The 18,423-nt window shown below is 48.4% G+C and overlaps 1 protein-coding gene across 1 annotated transcript; it reads left to right on the top strand.

Moving 5' to 3' along the window:
* The first annotated feature begins 2,738 nt into the window (after positions 1-2,738).
* NR2F1 (nuclear receptor subfamily 2 group F member 1) lies at positions 2,739-12,631 on the top strand. The gene is made up of 3 exons (XM_079144076.1): positions 2,739-3,532; positions 5,979-6,506; positions 11,564-12,631. Exons 1-3 carry the CDS (start codon positions 3,070-3,072, stop codon positions 11,842-11,844), a joined length of 1,272 nt encoding a protein of 423 aa, XP_079000202.1. The 5' UTR covers positions 2,739-3,069; the 3' UTR covers positions 11,845-12,631.
* The last annotated feature ends 5,792 nt before the right edge of the window (positions 12,632-18,423 follow it).

The raw sequence follows: 18,423 nt of genomic DNA, 5'->3' as shown, positions 1-18,423 counted from the left end.
CTTGCCCCTCCTTCTGCGACCAATCACCTTCGGGAATCGGGGTCTTAGTATCTACACCACCACCCCCGCCTCCCTCTCGCTCTTGCTCTAGCTCGCTCTCTCCCTTCTCCTCCCCCTCTCCTCGTTCGTTTGCTCTTTTCCTGGGACTCCTGGCCGCTCTAACAGCCCCCCCCCCACAACAATATGAGGACTTACTACTGTTTTATTAATAATTATTTAAGTATTGTTTGGAGTATGAAACAGTCTGGGGATAAAAAAAGAATGAAGATGAAAACAACGGGTTGATTGGAAAGTTTATTTTAAAATCATCTTTGGGATGAATAGGAACCGTCGATTCGAATCGAATTTGTGGCAATAGCTGTAAATTTCACGAGTGTGCTTGGTCGTAATTAAACCTTTAAAATCAAGAAATACTTTGGATCAAAAAGCAGGATGACCCTACCTTTTTTCTTTAAAAAAAAAAAAAAAGTACAAAAAATGAGCAAAATTCAGACTAAGATTTTGGTTCTATGTAAAAGAAGAAAACAAACTAAACCCAGTATATTTCAGAAATCATTAAAATGATGGGGTTTTATTCCCATTAATTTTTTTTCCTAACACTGAATGATTTTTCTCTTCACGTTCATGAAATCTAATTCTAAAAACTTTTCAGAAGAGATAAAAATAATATCATTCTCATTCTAGTTTTTTTTCCCATCATAAGGCATTCTCCCCTTCTTCATCCCTTCCCCCTCTGGGGTGCGTGTGTGTGTGTGTGTGTGACCATAGACGACCCATACTAATCAGGTCTCAGAGTAAATAGCAGCGCAGGGCGATCTCAATGTAAATTGCGCTTGTCAGAAGCACACCCCCCTCCCTCACTTTCTCTCCTCCTCCCCTCGCTATCCCAGACTGTAGGTAGCTAAGAGGGAGGGGAGGGGGAAAAAAAAAAAAAGAAAGAAAGAAAGAAAAAAGAGGAGGGGGAGGGGCTCTCTAGCCAATGGCGTGCAGGAGGCTTGGCTAACCTTAGCCTCCCATTTTCTCTCCCCCCCCGATTCAGGGCTCTGACCAGTCAGTCGCCTTTGATTATCAGTTGCCAGCAGCCCTTCTCTTGGCTCCTTGACACGAGCTCCATATAAGGCAGCGATCTCCATAGAAACGTGTCAGTTTCAATAGTAGTGTCAAAGTTCACTATATACAGACATTCGCGCAGATCCCCCTTTCGGAAACATTGCTCTGCGAGTCCTCCCGTTTAAACGCATTCAATTTTTAGGTCTCTCTCTCTCTCTCTCTCTCTCTCTCTCTCTCTCTCTCTCTCTCTCATCTCTCCTCTCTCTCTCCTCTCCTCTCTCTCTCTCTCTCTCTCTCTCTCTCCCTCTCTCTCCCCTCTCCCTCTTCTCTCTCTCTTTCTCTCTCTGTCTGTCTCTTTCTCTCTCTTCTATTGCCCTCTTTCTCCCTCTCTCTTCTCTTTCTCTTTTCTTACATATTCTACTAGTTGTTTCCCCTTCTTGTCCTTTCTCTTTTTCTCCCTCCTCCTTGTCTCTTTTACTCCATTCCTGCAGAAGAGAGAGGGCTAAACTCAAAAAAAAAAAAAAAAAAAAAAAAGAGGAGGAGGAGGAGGAGGCACCCCCTTCGTATTCTTCTTATCTTTATTTTATACATATATGATTTTTTTTTGGAGGGAGGGTGTTGGTTCCCGGCTGAAGAGCACTTATTTAAAATACTAAAAAAAGAACATTTTTGGGAGATCTCCAGGGTTTTTTTAACTAGCTCTGTGTGTTATAGCAGAAGAAGCAGAAGAAGGAGCAAGAAAGAGGAAAAGAAGATTATTTATTCGACCTACTTTGGATGTCTCTCTCGCTTTTTCTTTTTCCTTTTTTTTGCAATTATTTTCTTCTGATTTTTATTTTTTTTCTATTTCGCTGTGAATTCGTCGCCGGCGTGAATTATCTTGTATTTTTCTCCCCCTTCCGTCACCTCTTGAAAGAAGAAGGCAGCGAGAGCCCGGCGCCACCGGCACAACAAAAAGAGCAAAGTGTGTGATCTTCCTCGCCGGCTGCCTCCCGCTCTCCAGCGCTGCCTTCCTGAATGGCTGGCTGCGTCCGGCCCTGGACCTGGCCCCCCGACACCCGCGCGCCCTGATCGCCACCAGCAGCCTCGCCCGGCATCCTGCTCGACTCACCCCGCTCCCCGCACTCCCGAGCCCCACGAGGGCTCCCACTGGGACAGCGGCGGCGGCGAGGGCGGTCCCGGCCTTGGCTCCCGTTCGGGCAACGGCCCCGACTCCAGCTCGGACTCCGGCCCCGGCCCGGGCTTCTCCAGCGGCGATAGCCGCAGCAGCTGAGGCTGTAGCTCCAGCGGCGCCTGCAGCCGCGACCTCCTCCTCAGCCGCCGCCGCCTCCGCCCTCGCCGGCTTCCTCTATGTCGGCTCAGCCCGCGCGCTGCGCGTAGCCCGAGCGGACAGCAGGCGGGCGGGCGCCCGGCGCGGGTGAGCGAGTGTGTGTGCGAGTGTGTGTGTGCGCGGGGGTGCGGGCAAGGCGGAGGGCGAGTGTGTGCGCGCGCCGTGGCCCATGCCCGCCGCCCCCGGCGCTGCGCCCCGCGCCGCTCCCGGCTGCCGCCTGTGCCATTTCTGATTTTGCAACTTGGGGAAGAAGAAAAAAGCGAGAGAAGGGAGCTTGCTCGCCGGGGGGTGGGGAGGGGGGAAGGAGAGCACGGCCCCCCCAGGAACGGAGCGCGGGGGGGAGCGGGCGAGGGGAGCAGGGGTGTTGGGGGGGGAGCCTAAGAGCCTGGGGGGGCTGCAAAAAGAGAGAAAGAAAACAGCAGGAACCACAACAAAACGCCAGCAGGGCGGGCGGGCGCGCAGCAGCAGCGGGGCGGCCGAGGCAGTAACGGCGGCAGCGGCGGCAGCGGCGGAGGCAGCGGCCGGTGCCCGGCTCGGGCTCGGCTCCCGCGACCCCGGGGCGCCCGGTGGGCCCCCCGCCCCCTCCCCCTCCCCCCTTCCCCTTCCCCTTCCCCTCCCAGCGCGCCCGCGCGCCCCGCGGCCCTCGGCGAGCAGCTCGGCTCCCCCCAGCGCTCCCAGGGCCCAAAGATATGGCAATGGTAGTTAGCAGCTGGCGAGATCCGCAGGACGACGTGGCCGGGGGCAACCCCGGCGGCCCCAACCCCGCAGCGCAGGCGGCCCGCGGCGGCGGCGGCGGCGCCGGCGAGCAGCAGCAGCAGGCGGGCTCGGGCGCTCCGCACACGCCGCAGACCCCGGGCCAGCCTGGAGCGCCCGCCACCCCCGGCACGGCGGGGGACAAGGGCCAGGGCCCGCCTGGTTCGGGCCAGAGCCAGCAGCATATCGAGTGCGTGGTGTGCGGGGACAAGTCGAGCGGCAAGCACTACGGCCAATTCACCTGCGAGGGCTGCAAAAGTTTCTTCAAGAGGAGCGTCCGCAGGAACTTAACTTACACATGCCGTGCCAACAGGAACTGTCCCATCGACCAGCACCACCGCAACCAGTGCCAATACTGCCGCCTCAAGAAGTGCCTCAAAGTGGGCATGAGGCGGGAAGGTGAATATTTCTTCTCTGCTTCTCTCCCCGCGCTTAGCCCGCTTCCCTGGCTCTCTTTCTCTCTCGCCGGGGTGGCTGTTGTATGGGGCTGGGGTTCCTGGGGTTCCTGTGGTCCCGGCCCGTCCCAGCTTCCCCAGTCCCCGCTGCATTCCTCCCCCAGCGTCCCCCCCCCCCCGCGCTCAGCTCGCTGCCGCTGCCTCCCCCTCCCAGCCTGCGCTCCTCTCCTCTCCCCGGCTCCCCCACCCCGCCCGCTGCCTGCTTAGGATTGTGTCCCTGGGATCATGAGCTATGGCTTAAATCCCCTCCCTTCCTCTGTTGGATGTGCTCGGTGTGTGTCTCTTTCCCGCGTGTGCGTGAGGATGCTTGGGGATGTGCTGGCATGAACTTGGGCAGGGATGTTTATTTTCCCCCAGGAAACTGTTTCTGTGTTTTTTTCATTCCACTTTCCCCTTCACCTTTTCATACCCTTTATTTTAAAAGGGAGAGGGCTGGGGGCTGGAGTACCCTGAGCTGTAGATTCATTGCTGCCATCATCCTTTTGGAAGCTTAGCTTGGAAAAAGAGGAGTGAGATTTATTGCACTTGTAGGTCTAATTAGGGGGGAAGGGGGGCTTTTGGCCTGTTCACTGGTTCCCTCTCCTCTTCACGGAGCTGGGGCCGCCTCCTCCAGAGCTATGGCCTTGTTTTCACCCCTCTACTTTGAAAGGAAAGTTTGTGACTGAACTGTGCTTTCATAGTAGTGTCATTTTTTTAAAGCATGATACTCATTTTATTTCTTCATCAAACTCCACCCTCTGCTTAAATACTGCATACAAATTACAATTTACAACGGCATTTACCGATCCTTCTGATTTGGCCATAATGCATAGACTGCAGCTGGCATGAGCTTCCACATCATTTAATCCCTCTTGTATAGGTTTGCTTTAAAAACACACACACACAACTTTTGATGTATTTGGATATGCTTCATGTTCATGTGGCAAGAGGATGCAGCACTTTTCTTATAAATATATTTAGCTGTTTATAGTTAAAGTTTATCTCCTGACAATCATTAAAGATGCCTTATAGTCAAATTAGCGAACCAGTCAATTTTGCAGAATGCAGATTACTCCTTCTTGTAATTGACTTTAAAATTATATTTTATATGCCACAAGAAAAGAAATTGAATTCCTTCAGATTTCAAGGAGCAGGCAAATATGACGACTTCATTTCTAGCTCCAGGGAGATTTTGTAGGCATTTGGAAAAAAAAAAAAAAAAACTTTGAATTGTGCTCTCATTTAATTGAAAAATAACTGCCAAGTTCAAAACTATAATTAGAAAAAAGTATTCTAGCCATTATGCTTCAAGATCTTAAATTGCATTGGAACTTGCATTGAAATTAGAATCAAAGCAAACTTAAGAAAATAGTGCACAACCTGAAATAAGGCAGCTACATGTACATGGACATATCTATATTAATTGTTGGGGGGAGAGTTCAGTAGCCCTAACTTTTCCTAAAGTTGTCTTTGTTTACATGGCAATTTTAAACGTTGGCACTGTTGAAGTAAAACATACACATTTAAAAAAAAAAAAAAAACTTTGGTCAGCTTTAAGAACTCAAAGCATGCTTACGTTTTGCATTCAGATGGTTAATGAATCCAGTGTTTTTGCAGTTGCAAGCTCGTGCATTCACTGGGCAAAAGCTGGCTGCAGGTTGCAGTGGCACGGATCAGAACAGACATTAATTATATTTCCCACTTTTTTCAATAATGTTTGGCTACTGTAAGTTAAACTTTTTTCTTGAAAAATTTCAATTTTCTGTTGCTTTTAATAGTGAGAACTTTGTATGGGGCGATGGGGAGGAGGGAAAAGGGAGGGGTACAGCAATACTTGTTCTCTACTCAAAAGTTGTAAGTGGTTAGTAGGATATGTAACTTGTATCTATTTTAAGGATAATACCATAGCATTTTAAGAGAATATGGAAACATTTTATGAGCAAAACGCTGCTTGTTTGCAAATGAAGAGGCCGCTAGGCATTTGCCTCCAACCACAACCTTTCTCAGGTTTCGCCTTTTTTTTTTTTTTTTTTTTTTCCTTAACCCTGATTTGCTTCATTCTGGGGGGTAAATGGGGTTTCATTTATTTGTATGTTCCTCTTTGGAAGCCGAGGGGTTGGATGGCACTTTCTTCGCCTTGCGGAGCTGGGGGCCCTGAAGTCAGGCCTAGTTCCGCAGGAGCTGAGATGATCAGGGGCGCAGGCTATGGCTGGACACATCGAGTTGCAGAGCTGGAGGGCCTCGCCCCAAATCTCCTCGAGGTGTGGGCTTTGAGAACCAACGGTTTAGATATGCTCCGGCGTGTGAGGCTGCGGGGAAAAGCTGCTGCATTGTGTCGTGTGCGCTGCGGCGCGCGATGTTCGCAAGCCCCCTGGATGCACATTGCCTCTTTTCTCTCTTTCTTTTGTCAGCGGTTCAGCGAGGAAGAATGCCTCCAACTCAGCCCAATCCAGGCCAGTACGCACTCACCAACGGGGACCCCCTCAATGGCCACTGCTACCTGTCTGGCTACATCTCACTGCTGCTGCGCGCCGAGCCCTACCCCACGTCGCGCTATGGCAGCCAGTGCATGCAGCCCAACAACATCATGGGCATCGAGAACATCTGCGAGCTGGCCGCGCGCCTGCTCTTCAGCGCCGTCGAGTGGGCCCGCAACATCCCCTTCTTCCCGGATCTGCAGATCACCGACCAGGTGTCCCTGCTGCGCCTCACCTGGAGCGAGTTGTTCGTGCTCAACGCGGCCCAGTGCTCCATGCCGCTGCACGTGGCGCCGCTGCTGGCCGCCGCGGGCCTGCACGCCTCGCCCATGTCCGCCGACCGCGTCGTGGCCTTCATGGACCACATCCGCATCTTTCAGGAGCAGGTGGAGAAGCTCAAGGCTCTGCACGTCGATTCGGCCGAGTACAGCTGCCTCAAAGCCATCGTGCTGTTCACGTCAGGTGAGGCTGCGGTCGGTCGCCGGGAGGGCAGGCCGCTCTGGGAGCCAGGGCAAGCGCCTCCCTGCCCAGGCCTGGCTTCCCGCGTCTCCCGCGTCGCCAGGGCCACAGCGTTAGGCCGAACGCTCGCCAGACTTTGGGCCTGGCGTAGGTCTGCGGCCCCGGCGCGGGAACCCGGCCGGCCGCGCCGCTGCCATCTTGGGAGCGCGGCAGTGCGGGAGCCGAGGCTGCGCGGCTGCGTCCCGCCGGCAGCCGGGCCTAAAGGCCGGGACCCCGGCGTGGGTCCGCGGCTGCGGTGGGTGTGCATCTGGGAAGGAGGGGGAGGCGGTGCTGTGGATCCGTCTGGCTGCGCGTGTGTACGGTGTGTGAGTGTGTGTGTGTGTGTGTGTGTGTGTGTGTGTGTGTATGTATGTGAGTGAGCGTGAGCCAGAGCTCAGCATTTCTGTGGGAGGAGAGGGGAGGAAGAGAACGTGGGAATGTGACTTCCTACTCTGTGTGGCACTTTCCCTGGATGAGTTTCCCGACAGAAAGAGACACATAGAGGTGGGAAGAGAAGAATACGCGCAAATAAATCATAAATAATCCTACTTTATTGCTGCTTGATTTTCCCTTATCGGAAACCATTCATGTTTGCAGTTGCTGAGGTTATTGAGGGTCATAAAAAACGGATTCGATCTAAACAAGAAAGATAAAAAACAAAAGCAATACTGTAGAATCCGCAAATAAGAAAGGATTCCCGGCCTGGAGATAAATTTCATAGCTATGCAAAACACACGGAACACTGAAAATTTAAAGGAGTGCCTTTAAAATATCAAATTGAGTGTAGGTGGTTGTAACATGGATGTTAACAATTTCTCTTATGATAGATGGTTCAAATTAACTTCCAGGAAAGTGCATTAACGTTTCCTTTGAAGGGCTCTGGCCTGAGCCTCTGAGAACACTGCCCGCCTTTTATTATTGTAACCTGTAAGAGGGAAACATATAAACACCCCGTACAGCAGGTAATGGGGGGAAGTATAAACAAAGCCAGAAAGGAGGCTGGTGTGGAACAGTGCTGCTTAGACTGGGTCTTGGGCCGAGCCCACTGTGAGTAGGGGTAGCTGCAGTTTTATCACCATTGTTGGCACTATTGTTTTTAATTCCTCCATTCGGAGAATAAATAAACCATTCTAATAAATCTATCCCACAGACGGGCCCTCCAAAGGCCAAATTAAAACCATTCTTGAGCAGAGATGGCAAAACCACTTTCCCAAGGCCTTGTTGAACAGTAAGCAGTGGTAAAATCTATCAATATTTCTTGGCTTTCATGCGTGAAGAATCGTATTTACATTGTATTAAAATGACTCTTAAATTTGCACAATATTGCAATGTAGCAAATGTAGTATTAATATCGATCTGAACAGCAGATAATTTATTTAGACAAGAGTATCTCATTTGTATGCAGGGTGGCCAGAGCCATGGACTTGGACTGCCCCCCTTTTACTTTCAGTGCAAATGCAGGTCCACTAGTGAGAGAAGGAGTATTCTTTGCAAGAGGATAAAGTGCAAACCTTAAAACAAATGGAAGATTTATTGAATAGCCTCCTTGGTGTTTGAATGCATTTTATCTTAATAAGTCTTCCTGATGGAAACGTGTTTTTCAAAAGTGACAAAGAGCCTGGGAAGCAGCGACCAGGCTGCTTTAGCTCTGGCAGGCATGGGGCCTGGCTGGCTCTCCACCACCCGGTTCTTTAGCCAAATTCATCAGGAAGCAAGCCAGTGTCAGGGAAGCTAGGGTTTTAAAATCTCATCCAGTGAGGTGTCTTGAAGCAGAAATGTGACTTGGAGCTGGACAGAGGTCTTCTCAAGAAAGGTCTCCCCCCCTTCCTTGTTCCCCCAAGGTTCTTTGACTCCCCTTGACTCTACTGATCTTGTGCCCTTTCCCAGAGAGAGGCAAGGACTGTGCCGGCTGCGGGGAACATTATGGAATTATTCATGCTTTTCTTTTAACTTTCCATCTTAAAACATTCCTGTGAAAAGTGTACCATTTAAAAAAAAAAACTTTTCCAAAGAAGTTTCTTGAACCAAGTCTTCAAGGTACAAGGGATGCCGAGAAGTGAACAATAATATTATTTTGTTGGAAAACTGCAAGCAGAATATCTGAAAATGGAAATAGAGCTGTCAGTAGTAATTCACCCCCCTCTCCTCCATACAACACATTTCCACTTTTGACTAAACTTGTTTTGATTGCCAGCCAGAAGGGAATTCATGGGTAGCCTTCTCAAAGTCATCCAACTTTTAAGCAAACTTTGAATGATGGAAAAGACAGTTTTAGACATATTGTCCAACGTGGTTTGCTCTGGCTAAGTATTTGAAGCTGGCACGGGGGGGTCCCCTGTGGTGGTTTTCACATTTGGCCTCCGGATGGTATGTTTAATCCTTAATATTCTGGACAGTATCCAAGGACTAGGTCATGACCTAAACTTACTTTTTTTAAAAAAATTCATTAATTCATACACCTAAATATTCCTTCAAATAAATGAGACTGTCTCTGAAAGGAGTCATCTAGTTAACATAAATACAATAAATCCATTTTCAGCACAATAATAACTTTGATTTCTAGTTATGGCAGCTGATTACATCTATATTTCCTGAACACTAAACTCTTCTGAATATACAACATGAAATACATTCTCTGCACTACAAAGGCTAAGCCGGGAGGGCCTGAGCAGTAATGGTTATTTATTTACATAATTTCTTTTCCATACACTGTAGAAGAAATATTGAGGGTTCCCACATTGACACTACCATATAAAAAGTGAGACATGGATTTTGCACAATTCATCTCCTTTTCTTATCTGAAATATAACTCATGGAGTGTAAATATGTACTGCATTTCACCTCCTGCTCCCCTAACTTTGCCACGGTAATCCCCCAATTGATGTGAGTTCATACTCTCAGTCCACACTTAGGAAAATTCTGTTGCAATGGGGTTAATGAATACCCAGGGTGAGAAGCCAGGCCCAGAACTAGGGCTCGTGCCAGAGGGAGACCACAGGCCCAGCTAGAAGCACTGTACTCCCAAAGAAGGAAAGAAATGGAAGCAGGGAGCACAGATCTCAAGCTTAACTTTCCCGGGGTTCTCTCTTGAAGTGGCCTGTCTGGGAGTAGGAGCACTCATGGGGCCCTATTTCCAAATATCAGATAACTATTTTACTGATCTGAGGGGTTGCCATATGGATCATTAAATTTTTTTCTGGGATATCAATGGTTCCTTTCCATATTGCATTGTCTTGGGCTGAAAGTGATTCATGGCATAATGAGAGATAATCCATGTAAAGTAAGATATATGTAAATATGGATCTGCAGGATGATCATTCACTGGACCAAGTTAGCAAACAGAACCAAGGGCACACCTCTCTAAGCAGTGAAACCCCAAAGAGTTCCTGCCCTGGCCCTGCTGGCCATGAAATCTCACAGGCTTCCCAATTCAAGCCAGTGTGGATACATTCAACCAGGTGGCTGTAGTAATTAAACATATGAAAGGAACCCAGTCTGAATCTGAGGTCAAAGGGGACTTGCTCAGAAGATCTCGAGTTATTGGTAGTTTTATTTGTATTTTTGCTTAAGGCCATAACCTTGAAGATGAAGGTATTACAATGCTTTGTAAATCCTAGCTCTTGAAACATAAGGATATAAAGCTCAGAAACTCAGTGAATGCGGGTTTCACTTTGAATCATTCGTGGTGTCTTTAGGGTCACACTTGCCCATTCACAAAAATATAGTGTCCTTTTGGGGGCATTGCCACACATGTATTTCTTACAGATCTATGTATTAGCGAACTATGTCTTTGATCTCTAGTGAACCTCCTGACTAGCTAAGGGCCTCTGTGATCTTCCTATGTCTAAAATATTTATTATTAATATGAGAAACAACACAAGTATTTGAACTAAGGTGGAAGCCTTCACTCTATTCCTCTGATTCCACCTAAACCCTCCATTTGCTTGCCTCAAGTTAGTTGATAAAGTATAATCTGATATCTTGAAATGTTTTTAGAAGACCAGTAAGGGCCTTGGTTGATATGAAATGAGCGCACAGATCTTGAGATGTCATCATTGTGCAGAGGTACTTTTTTTCTCCTTAGGTCCTACCACAGGAAACCTATCTCCCCCAAGTTTCCTTTAACTCCCCGCTCCCTGGTTCTGAACCGGCAACAGCTGCTACTGCCTCTAGCCCAGCTTTGTGTCTGTTCACCGAAGATGTCTCCTTTCGGCTGCCTAGAATAACTGAGCCATATTCCTCCTGATTAGTATACAGTTTAGAGATGTGACCAATTTTCAATTACTTGATCTAAGGCACAGATAGAAGTGTATACTCTCAAGGAGGATTTGCTGCAGACTCTTTGCTTGCATAGATAGTTTACCTCAAATCCTTCATTGCTAAAAGCATGAGCTTGATCTGATTTTAGGCACTGCCAGCCCATGATTCCTTACCTGCCCCCCTACACACACGCGTGCGGGGACACACACTTGTGCTCAGTACACGATCTAGGTTCTCCTTGAGTTTTCTAGTTGGGGTCAGTTGGATTTGAGAGGGGATTCCAAGAAGCCTTTAAGAATTGCCTCCACGCTGCATACTTTTTTCAGGGGTCTGAACACCCCAAAATGGGGCAAAATGGGGAAATTCCTCCCTTTAAAGAGCACAGCCAGAAAGATGCTCCCCTGCAGGCGAGGACAGGTTGCTACACACAGCAAAGATGGCTCCAGCATCGTACATTATTTAATCCAAAGGGAAAAGGGGAAAAACAAAGAATCTAGAGAGGTTGCTGCCTCTGCATGTGTGTGCATCTCTCTCCAGCTCCCCTATGCTACAGTGGGGATTTGATTTATTTTTATTTGTATATGGGCTGGTGAAAGAAATGGTGAAGGAGAGAGTGGGAAGGTATGGAGGGGAGGAGTTCCATTTTTTCCTTCTTTTCTTCTCTTTAAAAAATTAATGGCTTGTTGTTTGTGCCTTTGCTGCTCTCCAGCTAACCATGTGCCCCCTTTCCCTTTCTCTCCCTCCTGTGGCTGCTCCGGCAGATGCCTGTGGCCTGTCGGATGCCGCCCACATCGAAAGCCTGCAGGAGAAATCGCAGTGCGCACTGGAGGAATATGTGAGGAGCCAGTACCCCAACCAGCCCAGCCGCTTTGGCAAACTGCTGCTGCGACTGCCCTCGCTGCGCACGGTGTCCTCCTCTGTCATCGAGCAGCTCTTCTTCGTCCGTTTGGTAGGTAAAACCCCCATTGAGACTCTCATCCGAGATATGTTACTGTCTGGGAGCAGCTTCAACTGGCCTTACATGTCCATCCAGTGCTCCTAGACCCTGGGCACGTCCTGCCTGCCCCTGCCCGCCCCTAGAAACTCAGAGGACTCACCCAGGCCAAGGACTCCAAAGCCTCGGGGACTCCGGGTGTGGAGGGCCAGGCAGACCAGGCAGGGGAAGGAATGATGAGGACAGAAGCAGCCCACCCTGCAGAAATGCAACTGGAGCTGCAAACCAGGAGAAAAAGAGACTCTTTTAGGATCAGATCTATAAGCACGTTGCAAAGGAAGGAAAAAGGATCTTGTGTCTGGTGAGAAAATGAAAACATTTTTTGGAAGAGAGGACCATAAGAATTTTTAAAAAAACAGAAGGAGACTAATGGACCTTCCAGGATTTATTGTGGACGGATGTGGATATATTCTGTACAGAAAAACAACACATATGGAAATGGACTGAATCCTATGTAGAAACACACACACACACACACACACACACACACACACATACCGAACATTGTTATTCATTTTGTAAAATACTAGTCTTTATTTTCATTTTTTGTAAAATTTAAACATCGTATGCGCATAAAGAAAAAAGGAAACAAGAATTAGGGGGAAATAACATTTTCCAAATAATTATAAAAAATTTGTCCTGTGTCTATGTATCTATATCTGTTTTGTATTTTTTTCTGGTTCCAAACCAGATTTCCTGTGATTCTATACTAATAATTTTTGATATAACCCTTTGCTTCTTATAATGAGTGCGATATATGTTGTCGAGGCTGTTCTTCAAGAATTAAAATTGAAGTGAAAATTTAAACAAAAATAAAAGAATTTAGCAAAACCCATGTGTGTGGTTGCTTGGCTGATGTCATCAGTACAAGAGAACCCCCTTGTTAATTTCCAGCTCAACTATTACTAGAATTGGGTATTTTGGGGGAAGTAGAAAAATTTAAGTTCCAATACCGAGTTGAATACATTCATTTACTAAAACTAGCCACTGTCTTGGTTTTGTAAATGTGGAGGTCCAGGCTCTATAAAGGCTGGAGTCCTCAAGGGTAGGGTGCCCTGGTGGAGGACAGGAGTGGTTGCGACTTTGTGGACTAAAGGTAGCCCTGTACACATCTGGGTAGGGAACTGGGGTAGCCTGGGTCTGGGTCAGGCCCTGGGGCTGTCTCTAGGCACCAAGAACATAGGCACAGTCTGCTTCAGTGACCAGTGATGGCAGCAACTGGGTGGGAACTTGATGAGTTGGAAAGATTTGGGAGAAACATACAGGGTGGTACTTAAGCAGAGCAGAAAAGAAAAGGGTGCTGCTCAGAGTCCTCTGAGCCTTGGGTTGATAGGTGCACGCCAGTGGCTGGAGGGTCTCACCTCTCCCCAGCTCCGGGATAGTGTCAGGCCCTCTCCATCAGAGTTCTTGTTCCTCTGAAGATCTGACTGCGGTTACCCTTTCCTTCCAGACCCTATGATGAGGGCTTTTAAGATGGTCCTGGAGTTCTGGTGGGTGGACTGAAGGGCTCCCTGCCCCTGTGACTCTTAGCAGGGCGCTGACCCAGAACCTAGGAGTTGGGAGTTGAACTGAAGGGAGTTCTTTCCAGAAGGCATTTGGGTCCTTATGGCTCTTTAAGGGCAGAAGCCTCCCCTTGGGGCCTCTAGTTGGGTGTGCGTGGGGGGCAGCTCTCTGTAACAGCTTTCGGAGCATGAATGTTTTATAGGATCTGAGCTGGAGCTGTGAGAACACATACTGCCAAGGGAGCTCTTTCTTAGCGTATTAATAAAGCCAGATCTTCAAAAATAACACCTCTCACCCTCACCCTCCCCCCCCCAGCCCCAGACAGGCCTGTATGAGGCAAGAGCTTCACTTTCAGAAATCACTGGCAATGTTTTGCTTTCAATTTGCTGTCTAGAAGTCTCCAGGTGCTACCCCAAAAAATGCATTAACAGGCTCCCGCACTCTAATTCGCTTAAGGTTTTTAGTATTCTGAGTGCAACATAGCATGGGCAGGGCCTAGCTCACTGTGGAGAAACCACTGTAGGTTCAAGATCAGAAATCAGGCTGCCTGGGGACCACCCAAGGTAGAACAGCAGGGTGTAAAGCCCTAGAACAACCAGAACTACTCCCTGGAGTGATCCTCTGCACCACACCCAAGGACTTCTTTGAGCCCAAGCTGAATTCCCAGCAGGTTGGACACCTAAGTCAGGAGGGGATGAGGAGAGCTAATATAAAATTCCTGATCACCTTACAGGAGGTATCAGCACCCACTTCTATTGCCTAAGGGCAGAGTGTGGGGATTGGGGTGAGATGGGCTGCAGTTAGGGCACGGAGGTGACTGGGAGACCAGCAACCTCAGAGAGCTCACCAATCTTTCTTGCCTTTCTTGAAATGGGATGTAAATATATTCATTACAATGTGATCCCTCTAATGAAAACAGATAAACATTTTCACAGATCAGAAACACACTTTACAATTAATTTCAACATCAAGGCCCAAGAACAAGGCACCCAGTGTAGAAAGAGGCCAGAGATGATCTAGGATTTTGCTCCAGTGTTCAAAAGTAGCAGTGATGACTTGACTCTTGCTCACAGGGTCCAGGGTTACTCATGGCCTGGGAAATCCTAACCACCCCTCTAAGCCTGGGCCCAAACTGGGGATCAACCCCCACTACACAGGGAGAAGTGCAGGGCTTCATATGATCTCATAAACTCCTTTGGGCTCCTGGAGGAGCCAGGAATTCTTTGGTCTGACAGGAAACCAGGGAGGAAGGGGTGCCCACATATCCTCACCTATTTGGAGGCCAGGGCAGTGGGTTTCTCCTGTTATCTCCAGGGTGGCAGGTGGCTCCCACCTGCATTACACATAGACACAGAATCAGAGATCACTTTGTGTCTTATTCAGAAAGACAGAACCTTCCAGGGACTCAGGGATCATTGGGCAGTCCTGCTGGGCCCAACAGGTTACCCAAAGGCTTTCCATTCTTGGAATGTGGAAAGGACTCAAGAATCAACTCTCGATAAGGGACAATTTAGAAAAACCAAGACGGCAGCATCTAAACCGTGGATTGACCCTTGTAACAACCGAAAAGGGCCTTCTACTCCAGGCAATCTAAAAGCTCCGTCCTCCTCCTGCCTGGATTGACCAGTGGCTGCGTCTCAGGGGATGAGGGTTGAACAGTTCGAGTAACCCGAGGTCTCATAGTGCAAAGCGGCAGGCCCCAGTTGCGGCCCGGCTTCCCGGCTTCCAAGCACAGTGATTTCTCAGACCCTGGTTGCAGCTGTGGCTCAGGACCTGAAGAAGGGGTGAGGTGGAGCAGGCAGAAGCTTCCTCTGCCCGGGTGGCCGCCAGGAGGCTCCGGAGCACCGAGCCCGCCTTCATGCCATGCGCCAGGGGGAGCCATGGAACTCCGGTGTAAGGCTGCAGACAGGTGCAGACCAGACGGTTGTCTTGGGGCATGTAGCCCTGCCTCAGCCTGTCAAAGCTGTCTCAGTCCTAAAGAATTGGGAGAGTAGAGCTGGGTTAACTCGTCGAGGTGGAACTAACGGGTTCCCCAGGTCCAAAGGAAATTCATCTTATCAGTTGGAGAGCAGCCCACATAAGGTGACTTTCCTCATGAAATTAACTGTGACTTAGGAAAGTTAACGTTCTTTTTTTCTAATCCAAATACTTGCTGGACAAGGAACTTTAGGAACTTTTTAAGTCAGTTTAAACTACTTTAAGCCGTAAGCTTTGCTGAAAACATCAGAAAGGCTATCCTAGGACGTGCTCTCCTCCTGGAATCTCTAGGGAAGGATGCCGCGCCTTTTCTGCATCGGGGTATGAGGTATGACTCAGGGAAGCAAAAGTAAGACCTCTGCAGTTCCCGTCCCCCCCCCCCCGCCCCACTCCACGTCCCTATCTGGGATCAGGCTAGGTGGAAGGAATACCAGAGAGGAGGATGCGGTCCCTGTCAACCAGGACCATTTCGTGCCTCCGGGACTTCTCCCCTCCGGTTCCAAGGGTGTTTGTAGGGTCTGGGAGACCTCACCGTTCAGCTTTGCGCTCTGGGCCGTTGGGATCTGGTCCCCCGTAGTTCCCAGCCCACCTGAGATTTTGCATGCTCAGGACATGCAAAAAATAAAGTATATTTTTAAAAATATCTTTCTCCTCTTACTCCAGTGGTAGGCACTTCTTATATCTCCTACAGTTACTGAATCGCCTCCCGTCAGCTCCAGGATTCCTCAGAACAAATCATCAATGTCTCTGCAAACAGGAGACCATGAGGAGCGTGAGGAGGGAGTGAAGGGGCACACAAGTGGGAACTAATAAAACTCTTGTTAAAGGGCCTGCTCAGGATCCGTGGCGTCACTGGGCCTTTTACTTGAGAAGCCAAAGAGTTGTATTCCTAAATGAGTTAAAGACCCATTTACCTCTGTCGTGTTCTATTCATCAAGCCACAAGTTGAGAGTTCCTAACATGAAACTATTTGTTTGCTTACACAACCAGCTGGGCGCAATTTCACGTCTGAGATATCTATCTGAAAGCGCCTCTCATTTATTATCTCTCCTTGTCAGCGAATCCATTTTCCAGCTTCCCCTCCCCCCTTCGGAGTTTATTTATTTATTTATTGTGGGATTTCTTTGCCTGGGAAGACCCAGGACGGGAACACTCCCCAGGGAGTAGTGGCTCCCTGTGCAGGGTCTGTTGCGCCAGGGCGCACGGATCTAGGAGCAACAGAGGTTCGCACGCTGCCACAGCTGACTCCGACTGGCCCCGACTGGCGGGCAAGCAAGGGTGTAGAGTAGGTGGCAAGTGGGCCTGGCCCGACACTGCAGCCCTGCCATTCTACTTGGATGTCCTCCCTGCTAGCTCTCTCCCAGTGTAAACTTAAACCACCTGTGCGAAGAGTGGGCTTTTAGGGGGGTGGTGGGGAGAGCGAGAGGTGAGCCCAGGAGAAGAGGGCCCGAGATTCGGATTTGAGAGATGGTTTCACAAAACCTCACCTTGTCCCACGGGGCCAATTTCTTCTCCCAGGGTCTGAGCACAGAATGAGTAACCAAGATGTAAATAGTTACGTGATGGGTTGGGGGAGGGGGCAGTGCATTTATTGTGTGTGCGGAGGGGAGAAGGCGCTGCACGTGGTTTCAATTTTGAAGCACAAAGAAATAACATGCAATGCAGAAAATAGGTTTATGAATGTAATTGAGAGGAAAGAAAACAATTAACACGGTGCAAGGTTGCAACTCGGTTTCCCACCCCTTGCTTTCCCTCCTATCCCAATTTTGAGAAATCCGGATGATGTGAATAGAGGGGTCTGGGCAGTTGGATCCCGCTGACAAGGGAACCCCTGATGAGAATCTCAGTGATAGCTGGATAATGGTGTCTATCCATCTCCTGGACTGCTAAGGTCTCCCCTAACCAAGCTGAAAGTAAAGGATCAAATCCCCCAAGTCCAGCGTATAAAATACTCCCAAATGTAAAGAAAGAAAGGAGAAGGGGTGTCTGGGGGACAGACGGAGAAAAGGAAAAGAGCGAGGATTTCTTTAAGAAAGACCAGGCTGGTCTCTGCAAGCTATCCTATTGTGTTGATTTAGGAAGACATTTGCTGTATATAACGTTTAAGGCTGATAATATCATTGCTCAGCTAGATAAATAAAGCGTTGGCCCAACGGTGGGGTCAGCGATCGATCTCTGGGCTCAGAGGAAAAAAGAGAGAGACAGGGTCGTGCACGAGGGTCGGTCTGTGTGCTTGTCAGTCGGCAGGCAGGAGCTCGAGTGTGTGAGTGTGTGTGTGAGCGTCAGACACACACACACACACACACAGAGGGGAGAGAGGGAGGAGAGAGGGAGAGAGGAGAGAGAGAGAGAGAGAGAGAGCGAGAGAGAGAGAGAGAGAGAGAGAGAGAGAGAGAGAGAGAGAGAGAGAGAGAGAGAGAGAGAGAGAGAGAGAGAGAGAGAGAGAGAGAGAGACACCAAGTCTTCAGCTGGCCAAGAGGCTCATTAGCATTCCTAACCCATGGACCTGTGCTGACAACTAACAGAGATATCCGCTCACCACCAGGCCTCCTCTCCTTTTGTCTTCAGATCTGGAAAAGAAAAAGATTTCTCCATGGAAGCTGGAGCCTGAACTTCCATGTGATTGTTCGATATTCAGCTTATTAAAAAAAAAAAAAAAAAACAAAAAAACAAAAAAACATTTCTCCTGATCCTTCACTCTGCTTTTTAAAACTTCCCTCCTAAAGAGGGAACTTTTTTTGCTTTTCTCTCTCAAAGTGTATTACGCTTGTTGAAACTCGAAGCTTAAATGAAAGAGAAAATCCTCTGAAAATATTTTGCCATTTCTCCGTGTTGATGCAAAGAGAGGTAGATGTTTATGTTTGGCTCACATACACACGTAAAGCTGGTACTTTTAAAGATTTCTAACATAGCAACCAGGGGTTGCTTAAGCTTTTGTTTCTCTTCTACTTTGTTTTGTTTTACTACAAGATAAAAATTAACATCCTAATTATTACTTTATCACTCTCCATTGTTTTCAAATAAAGTACATATTTCAAAATCTCATAGGATCTAATTTTGTATTAATCATCAGGAAAACGTACTTTTAGATACCCCTACTATTCTAAGAAATATTTTCAAATTATACTCACTCATGCAGTTTAAATC

Source organism: Sciurus vulgaris, assembly GCF_902686455.1.
Source record: "Sciurus vulgaris genome assembly, chromosome: 6".
NCBI classification, from domain to species: Eukaryota; Metazoa; Chordata; class Mammalia; order Rodentia; family Sciuridae; genus Sciurus; species Sciurus vulgaris.
This window is presented reverse-complemented; position numbering and strand designations above follow the sequence as displayed.

What these genes read in the sequence shown, in the direction of transcription:
- NR2F1 (XM_079144076.1), top strand. Translation starts at nt 3,070, where the DNA reads ATGGCAATGGTAGTTAGCAGCTGGCGAGATCCGCAGGACGACGTGGCC. An exon ending in AGTGGGCATGAGGCGGGAAG is followed by an intron (nt 3,533 to 5,978) that starts GTGAATATTTCT and finishes TTCTTTTGTCAG; the next exon opens with CGGTTCAGCGAGGAAGAATG. An exon ending in CATCGTGCTGTTCACGTCAG is followed by an intron (nt 6,507 to 11,563) that starts GTGAGGCTGCGG and finishes CTGCTCCGGCAG; the next exon opens with ATGCCTGTGGCCTGTCGGAT.